This window comes from Pseudozyma flocculosa (genome assembly GCF_000417875.1).
Source record: "Pseudozyma flocculosa PF-1 unplaced genomic scaffold scaffold00012, whole genome shotgun sequence".
NCBI lineage: Eukaryota > Fungi > Basidiomycota > Ustilaginomycetes > Ustilaginales > Ustilaginaceae > Pseudozyma > Pseudozyma flocculosa.
In genome coordinates, this window is record NW_006920880.1 from 757,215 (window position 1) to 766,200 (window position 8,986).

General features: G+C 68.0%; 2 protein-coding genes across 2 annotated transcripts in view; one reads left to right on the plus strand and one right to left on the minus strand.

Annotated features, from left to right (window-relative positions):
- Positions 1 to 221: 221 nt before the first annotated feature.
- Positions 222 to 1,201, minus strand: PFL1_03983 (uncharacterized protein; the record flags this gene model as incomplete). The annotated part of the gene is made up of 4 exons (XM_007881506.1): positions 222 to 498; positions 604 to 698; positions 807 to 953; positions 1,061 to 1,201. The coding sequence occupies 4 exons, from the start codon at positions 1,199 to 1,201 to the stop codon at positions 222 to 224; spliced, it is 660 nt and encodes a 219-aa protein (XP_007879697.1).
- Positions 1,202 to 2,466: 1,265 nt separating this feature from the next.
- PFL1_03984 (uncharacterized protein) overlaps positions 2,467 to 8,986 on the plus strand; it is a gene marked incomplete at both ends in the record, with an annotated part of 7,108 nt that continues 588 nt past the window's right edge. The window contains 2 exons of the mRNA XM_007881507.1: positions 2,467 to 5,543; positions 5,600 to 8,912. Of these exons, the coding sequence (XP_007879698.1) occupies positions 2,467 to 5,543; positions 5,600 to 8,912 (6,390 nt within the window). The remainder of the gene's footprint in view (positions 5,544 to 5,599; positions 8,913 to 8,986) is intronic.

Genomic DNA, 8,986 nt, shown 5'->3' on the forward strand with positions numbered 1-8,986 from the left:
CCCTCGCCACGGTCCCATAACTTCACACACTGGCTGCTTCACTGCGCCGCGATGACATGCATGATGTCGAGGTTCCCATTACGACTTTGCCAGATCAGTGCTAGAAGAGGGAGAGACCGACCCTCCCTGCTTTTGGTTTCGGCCGAACCGGGAACGGCGGCTCGGATCACGCAGGCGTGTCCCCGGTACGTCCGTCTGTTACGAGGCTGGCTGCCCTGCTCCTACGTGGCCTTTGCCTTGCCCTTGTCCAGCTTCTTGGCCTCGCCCTCTCCCTCGCCCTCGCCGGCGCTGGCCGAGAGCACGTCGGGCTTCTTTCCGAGGAAGCCCTTCCAACGGTTGCGGCTCTGGGCCTCTTTTGCCTGTAGCGTCTTTTCGCACAGGGCCAGCTCGGCAGAGAGGCTCTCCTTTGCCTGCGGGTGCTGCTGGATGACGCTCTTGAGTAGGTCGATGGCCTGCTGCAGGCTGCCGCCGAGCCGCAGCGCCTGGGCCTTGCGGAAGCTGCAATCAGAGGGGGAGAGAGGGAGGCAGGGAAAAATGGCGGGGGTCAGTACAGTGCGCGCGGCGACCAGGGCAAGCGGTGGGCGGTGCCGATGCGCTACTCACTGCGCCTTGATGTTGGTCGGATCGGCCTTTGCGGCGCGGTCTGCGGCGTCGAGGGCGCGAGGGTAGTTCTGCAGCTTGATGTGGCACGCCGCCATCTGTGCGTTGCCGGAGTCGAGGATGAGTAGTGGTGGCAGGGGTGGTGAGCGAGGGTGGACGGGGCAATACTGCTGGCTGGTGCTGGGGTGGCTGCGGATGCTGCTCACGTTGCTGTAGGTCTGGCTGAGGTGCTTCTTGTGCGGAGGAACGTCTGGCTTGTCACCCTCCTCGACGGGGGAGACGTCGCCGCCGTCTGGGCTGGTGACGTGTCCCATCATGGAGGCGAGGCCCATCTGGTCGAGGCCCGCGAGGTACTGCAAGGCGGGTGACGTGACGGGATCCCGAGAGAGGAAGAGGGGAGGATCGGTCAGCCAGCCTCATTGATCTGCCTGGTGCCATGGATCCGGAAGTGAGCGCTCACCAATACCGATGTGTGGTAGTGCTTGAGAGCGGCCTTTGGGTCGCCGCCTGTGAATGCGTCGTTTCCCCTTGCCTTTGCATCGAGGCCGGACTGGATCTTTTGCTCGACGGTGAGCGGCGGCGGCGTGGCGGTCGAGCTCATGTTTGCGGCGGGTGATCCGAGTGACGAGGCGGGATGAGCAGCAGTAGTGTGTGATAGCAACGAGTGACCGGGATATGCCGATGGCTGGCGGTCGGTGATGGCCGTTGATGCAGTCGATGAAGGAGAGAGAGGGAGGTGGGGCGAGGCCAGGCTGAGCAGCAACGAGTCGCCCAGCCGGGCTGCCTTCTGGAAAAGTCGACCTCTGTTGGCCTGCCTGCCTGCCTGCTGCTGGCCTAGCTGCAAAGGACGAGGTCCGAGTGTGGAGGTGTGCTTTGGATTTTCGATTCCCCCGAGTGCCGAACGGTTGGTCGGTCTGGACAGAGGCCCACGCCCGCCGACGTGACGCGTAGAGTGAGGCCGCAGCCTGGCAGGCCAGGCCAGGCCTGCCACGGCTCGACCTGGCTGACCCGCCCGACCGCCCGAGGCTCACTCGAGAAAAAATCCAAAGCCAACTCAACAGGTTAGGCGCGGCCAGGCCGGCCCTCTGGCAAACGTCACACGCTGGCTCGTCCTCGCTCTCGCTCTCGCCCTCGCCCTCGCCCTCGCTCTCGCTCTCGCCCTCGCCCTCGCCCTCGCCCTCGCCCTCGCTCTCGCCCTCGCCCTCGCCCTCGCCCTCGCCCTCGCCCTCGCCCTCGCCCTCGCCCTCATCCCTTCTCTCTAACCGCTGCCTGTCGGCTTTGTCCCCGGCCGCCACCGCAGCCTGCTTCATCACAGCCACCGCCACCGCCACCGCCACCGCCATCACCACCATATCAGCGATCCACGACGACGACGACGACGACGACGACGACTCCACCTCCACCGCGCTACGGCCCAGAGTCTGTGCCGCGCCTGCGCATGCGCACCTACCTGCTGCGCACCCGCCTCCGCCTCTGAGCGCAGCAGCAGCCGCCCAGACGTTGTCCACCCGCCTCGCCCGCGCCTATCTTGGCTGGCTGGCTGGCTGGCTAGCTGGCTGCGTGTCGTCTCCGCAGCCCTCGACCGGCTCCGCTTACAAGCACCCGCACGCACACCTGCTCATTCCCTCCTCTCAGCCCCTCCCTTGTATCTTCCTCTAAATGTTCAGCGAGCCGCTCAAATACACCAGCAGCATCCATCCTAACATCTCTGTCTCACCGTCTCGCATCTTGCCCAGCGCCTCCCTCCCGCCAGGTCGTGACTCGATGCAGCATCGACACCATCCAGCTTGATCTCCTTCCTCGACACACCCGCCCTTCTCTTTCTCCTCGCTATCCTCGACTTCGAGGACCAGCGAGCAAGCACAGATGGACGCCACCGGGTCGGCTTCGGCCTCGGCCTCGGCCTCGATGTCGCGCCCCGCCGCACCCACCGCCTTCACCGTCGCAGACCACGTCCACCACGTCCGCGAACGGCAGACCGACGTCGACGCCTTTGCGAACCTCATCACCCAGGCGCTCCTCTACGTCGACCACGGCGCCGGCAAGAAGGTCCACCCCTTTTGCTCCACCGGGGGCCCGCCCGACTTTGAGCTGCACAGTAGCATGCTCCGGTGCTTTGGCTTCCGCGCAAAGGACGAGGTGGAGACGTGGCAGCGCAAGGTCGCCCACGCAATCTACGGCGGCGGCTGCGTCGCCTGCTACCAGGGTTACCTCCGCGCCCGTGTCCGCCTCCGCACCGCCTACCTCGACGCCTTCCCCGCGGACAAGATCGACGGCCTCCTCGACCTCATCGACGCCTGGGAGCAGGATCTCGCCCTCGACGCCCTCAAGCGCAAGGGCATCGCCCCGGGCACCGGCCTTGCCGCCCTCTCGCCCGCCGAAACCTATGCTGTCCTCTCCCTCGTCGCCTCGGACCGCGCACAGCAGCTCCGTCAGCAGGTCAAGGCCGCCCTCACCACCCAGCAATTGCCCGCGCTCACCGAGCTGCCCGCCGGCCTCCTCGTCTTGGCCGTCGACGATGACCCCACGGCGCGTGCCTTTGCCGCTCGCCAGATGATCCACCTCAAGCCGCTCACCACGCCCATGGCCGAGAACCCCGTCTTTGACCGCGCAATAGCGGCGGTCGCCTCCAAGCTCAACGATGCTGGCTACGGCATGGACTGGTCGACCGTGCCCATGATCCTGCGCGTGCTGCCCAGGTCCGCGGCAGCCCTGACGCCTGCCATCCTCAACCACGTCCACGACCGCGGTGCGCACCTGCCCGACGTCCTCCGCGCCTACACCGCTCTGCTCAAGCAGCGGGGCCCCGCCATCTGGCAGGACCTCCACGGCCGCGTTGGCAATGATGGCGGCGACGACGAGTATCCCACCCTCGTCCTGTCGGGCATCCTCGACAACCCCTTCTTCACCCAGCCGCTGCTGCAGCACCCCAAGGACGCGCCCGTCGACGCCCGGCAGCGCACCCTCTACTTTTCCTGGATGGGCTCCCACCTCGCCTCGCTCAGACATGCGGAGCAGGACATCCAGGGCCCGCACTACGTCGAGGCGCTCAAGCGGCTCGCCAACTTTCTGTTCGAGCGCATGCAGCAGGGCCACGTCCCCAACGCCTACCGCAGCGTCTCGCTCAAGGAGGCCGTCGATCTCGTCCTCAACCATGCCGACGAGCGCAGCAGCCGCGACGTTGTCGACCTCTACGCGCCCACCATCGCCTCGATGGCGCTCGGCAAGGGTGCGCCCGACGCCGACACCCGCGCCGCAGCCCGCGACCTGATGCGGCAAGCGTTTGAGCGCGATGCCAAGGCCCTCGTCGCCGCCTCCGAGGCGCTGGCGGCGCTGACCGTCAAGTACACGGGCGTCTACAAGCTCCACTCGCGCGCGCGCCGGGACCCCAAGGTGGCCGCCACCATGGAGGTCCTGTCGCCCGGCGACATCTACAAGCAGGCGATGCGCGACGGATACCCCTCGCTGTCGATCTGCTCCGAGCTGTGGCACGAGGCCTACAGCGCGCTCGAGACGCACTCCGGCGGCGAGGCCTACGCCGTCTTTCTGCAGGCGCTCGCGCCGATCTCGGTCTACATGGCCCCCTCGGCCTCGACCCACCTGCTGCGCGAGGCCGACGGCCACGGGGCCGCCTTCGAGGCCTACGCCGCGCGCGTCAAGGCGTCGGTCGCCTCGATCTCCAAGGCGCTCGCCACGATGCGGGGCGGCCTGGCCGACAAGCTGACCGACTTTGGCGAGCTGGCCACCGAGGACGACGCGCAGTCGCTCTGCGTCGGCTCCGTCCACAGCCTGCTGCTGCTCAACCTGTGCCCGGACGTCGAGGTGCACAAATCGGCGCAGAACCTGCTGCGGCAGGCGTTCCCCGACGTGCAGACGCGCGCCGACTGTTTTCGCGTCCTGCTCCAGATCAACACGTCGCAGGCGCTCCGCGGGCTGGTCGACTTCCTCCACGCCTTTGTCTCTGCGACGACCAAGCTGGTCGAGGCCAACGACCTGGCCAAGTGGATGGTGAGGAGCTTCGCCAACATCCTCTCGGTGCTGTGCGACGGCACCGATGGCCTGCTGTGCGCGAGTACACCCGGCTCGCTCGTCGAGGACCGCGGCAAGCGCCAGTCGGTGGCGCTCAAGCTGCCGGCCCTCTGGCAGGCCATGTGCCGCAGCGTGTCGTCCATCTTCCGCAAGACGCCGCAGTGGTCGACGCTGCTGGCGCGCGAGGACATGGTGGCCTGGTTCCGCGACGTCACCATCTTTGCTTCCGAGATGGTCGATGCGCTCAGCGTCTTCCGGCCCCTCGTCAGCCCGGCCGGCGACGCCGACGACCGCGACCTCGACTCGTCGGACGAGGACGCCATGACGCTGGCGCTGGCGCAGCCGCTCGAGAGCGCCATCAGCTGGCTGCGGATGAACGACCAGGAGATCCTCACCGAGACGCGCGGCTACATTGAGCGGGCGCTCGAGCGCTTTGCGCGCGACGCCGTCGACTTTCCGGCCGACTCGAAGCGCAAGCTGCTCGACTTTATCAACCAGCAGCTGGCCATTGACGACCCCAAGCTGCGGCACACGCTGCTGTCGGACGAGGAGCTCGGCAAGCTCAAGCAGCTCGTCGATCCGCCGATCGAGATCAGCGACAGCGACGACGACGGCGGCGGCGCCGGCAGCCTCGACTCGGACGGCGAGTCTGCGGGGTCCGAGCTCGGCAGGGACAAGAACAAGGTGCGCGAGTCTTCGAGGCCGATCATCGACAGCTCCCACTGGTGGAGCTCGGCCGGCCTGTACGGCACATCGCTCACCAGCAGCCAGGGCCGGAAAAAGAAGCAGCAGCAGCAGCAACAGCAGAAGCTGCAAAAGAAGAAGCTCAAGCAGCAGAAGCTCAGCTTCGCCAATGTCCCGCCCAGCAAGATCATCGACGTCGACGCCGCCTACAGCGGCGACGCCAAAGCGCCGTCGAAGCCTGCGCTCAGTTTCGACTTCACCCCGCCAGCAGCAGCAGCAGCAGCAGCTCAAAGTCCAAGGCTGCCGCTGCGCCGCCCAAGGCACCCGCGGCCCCGATCAACGCCTACAAGGGCGCCGCGGCCAGAGCGGCCCAGCAGGCCGGCACCAAGGCATCGAGCGCCGCCTCTGCATCGCGGTCCGCCGTACCCAAGGCCGGTACGGGCAAGCTGGCCCAGCTGCGACAGGAGCTCGGCACCAGCCGCTCGTGGCGTCCGCAGAACGTCAATGCCCGCCCGCCTGCCGCGCCGGCGAGGAGCGTCAAGGACGGCGAGGCCGGCACCCTGCAGAGCAGCTCCGTCACCGGCGTCGCGGGCGGCAAGACGACCGCCGCCGGCAAGCCAAACGGTGCGACCGCCTCGTCGGCCTCTTCGTCGTCGTCGGACGACAGCAGCGACGAAGAGGCCGAGGCGAAGGGCCTGGCGGCCCTCAGCAAGCGGCGATCGCCGCTGAGGCCGCGCATGCCGCTGCAGCCCCAGCCGAGGCGACAGATCAAGGTGCTCGAGGATCCAGCCATCAGCCGGGCCAAGCAGGAGCGGCAGGAGGCCGAGCGGAAGCGGCTGCTGCGGAGCGCGCCAGACTATAGCGCGCTTCACCGCAGCATCCTGGCGTGGGACTACTACCACGAGGGCCAACGCCCTCCTGTGCCCGCGGGCAAGGAGCCCGCGTACCGGATGGTGCCGTCACTGCTGGCCAATGCCGCCGAGTACGGCCAGGTATTTGGCCCGCTGCTCCTGCTCGAGTGCTGGGCCCAGTTCCAGCAGGCGAGGGAGGAGGCCGACAGCGTTCCGGACCGCACGACGGTCGAGGTCGTCGGCCGCGCCACCGTCGACCAGTTTGTCGACCTCAACGCCACCATCGTGCCCGCCGCGGTCCCCAAGACGTTCTCGCTCAACGAGACCGAGGTGGTGCGGCTCAAGGAGCTCTACCCGCCGCCCGGACGCCGGCCGCGGACGATGCTGGCCAAGGTGCAGGCGTTCAAGAGGCACCCGCAGGGCCACTTGGTCACGCTGCGGTGCTGCCTGATCGAGGACAAGCAGGGCATCAACTCGAACCTGACGGCCAGGACCAAGTGGGAGCTCACCAAGCTCTTTTCGCTCACCACGCTCCACCGCGAGTTTGCGGCGCTGATGACGGCCGCCTACTTTGACCTGTTTCAGAACGTGCTGGCGGCGCGGGTGTCGCCCAAGGCGCCCCTGAGCGCCGAAAAGGTGCAGCACGCAATGAACGGCTACCAGGTCAATGAGCCGCAGGCGAGGGCGATTCTGGGCTCGCTCGCCACGCCCGGATTTTCGCTGATCCAGGGCCCGCCGGGAACGGGAAAGACCAAGACGATCTGCGCGCTGATCGGCGCCTTTATCTCGACGCGCAAGGGGACCGCCACCTCGGCGGGCGGCGGCGGCGGCGGGTCGGCGGCGGGCGGGCCGTGCAAGAAGATCCTGCTGTGCGCGCCGAGCAACGCCGCCATCGACGAGGTGGCCAAGCGGGCCAAGGCGGGCATGCGCAACGCCGAGGGCAAGACCATCTACCCGCGCGTCGTCCGCCTCGGCCGCGAGGAGGGCATCAACGTGGCGGTCAAGGACATTTCGCTCGACCACCTCATCGAGCAGCGGCTGAGCAACAAGGCGGCGCGCGACCAGGACAAGCCGGCGCCCGTCGACCCGAGCATCCTCCACGCCGAGATCCACGCGCTCAAGAAGCAGCGCGAGGACAAGCAGGCCGAGCTGTCGGCCGTCCAGAACAATCCGGCGCTCGCCACGCAGCTGCAGGCCGAGATCCGCAACCTGGCGGCCAAGCGGCTGGCGGTCATGTCGAAGCTCGACGAGGCCAAGGACCGCGCCCAGACCGAGTACCGGCAGCAGGAGGCCGACCGGCGCAAGGCGCGCACCGAGATCCTGGCCGACGCCGACGTCATCTGCTCGACGCTGTCGGGGGCGGGCCACGAGATGCTCAACTCGCTGCCCTTCGACTTTGAGACGGTCGTCGTCGACGAGGCCGCCCAGGCCGTCGAGCTGAGCACCATCATCCCGCTGCGCTACGGCTGCAAGCAGTGCATCCTCGTCGGCGACCCCAACCAGCTGCCGCCCACCGTCATCTCGCAGCAGGCCGAGCAGCTGCGCTACTCGCAGTCGCTGTTTGTCCGCATGTTTGAGCGCTCGCCCGACGACGTCTACCTGCTGAGCATCCAGTACCGCATGCACCCCGAGATTTCCGTCTTCCCCTCGGCCACCTTTTACGGGTCCAAGCTCAAGGACGGGCCCAACATGGCGCAGCTGACGACGCAGCCGTGGCACCGGTACGAGCTGACGCGGCCGTTCAAATTCTTTTCCACAAAGGCCGCCGAGATGCCCGGCCGCGCCCACTCGCTCATCAACCGCGAGGAGGCCAACGTGGCGCTGGCCATCTACGAGCGCCTGCGGCAGGACTACCCGCAGACCGACCTCGACTACCGCGTGGGCATCGTCACCATGTACAAGGCGCAGCTGTTTGAGCTCAAGCGCACGTTTGCCGCGCGCTACGGCCAGGACATCCACCACACGATCGACTTTAACACGGTCGACGGCTTCCAGGGCCAGGAAAAGGACATCATCATCCTCAGCTGCGTGCGTTCGAGCGGCGAGGCGCGCTCGATTGGCTTCCTCGGCGACCGCCGCCGCGTCAATGTCGCCATCACGCGCGCCAAGAGCAACCTGTTCGTCGTGGGCAATGCCGACCACCTGAGCCGCAGCGATCCGCTGTGGCAGCAGCTCGTGGCGACGGCGCGGGAGCGGCAGGCTCTGCAGAATGTCACGGTGGCCACGTTTACCAAGACGAGCAAGACGGTGCTGGCCAAGGTGGCGCCGCCAGAGCCGATGCCGTCGGCCGGATCGCGGGCCCCACCACCGGGGGGAGCGCGGCCTGGTGGCGTGCCGACGGTGCGGCCGAGGCCGGTCAGTGGCTCCAGCGCGACCGGGGCCGGGGCTGGGTCAACACCGTCGGGTCCCAAGGCGTCGCCGAGGGCCATGGCGCAGCAGTCGCAGCCGCAGCCGCAGCCGCAGCCGCAGCGACAGGGGCTCCCCGCACGCCCTCGTCCTCCACCTCCAGTGGCGTCGTCGTCGTCGTCTCCGGCCAACGGCAGGCCGAATGGCACGGGCAACGGCGCAGCGCCGCCGGGCGATCCGAAGAAGCGCAAGGGCATTATTGTGCGCGACGAGGTGCCGGACGTGCTGGCGGCGAAGAAGCGCAAGGCAACGGATGCCGACGGCATCTCGTACGGCGTCCCGGCGGGTCAGGCTGGCCGGCCGAACCCACCGCCGCCGGCGGGCGCCGCGGCGCCGGTGCCGGTGCGCGGTGCTAAGGGTGCGGCCAACGGCTCGGGTAGGCCGCTCGCGATGCGACCGCCGCGGTCCATAGCCAA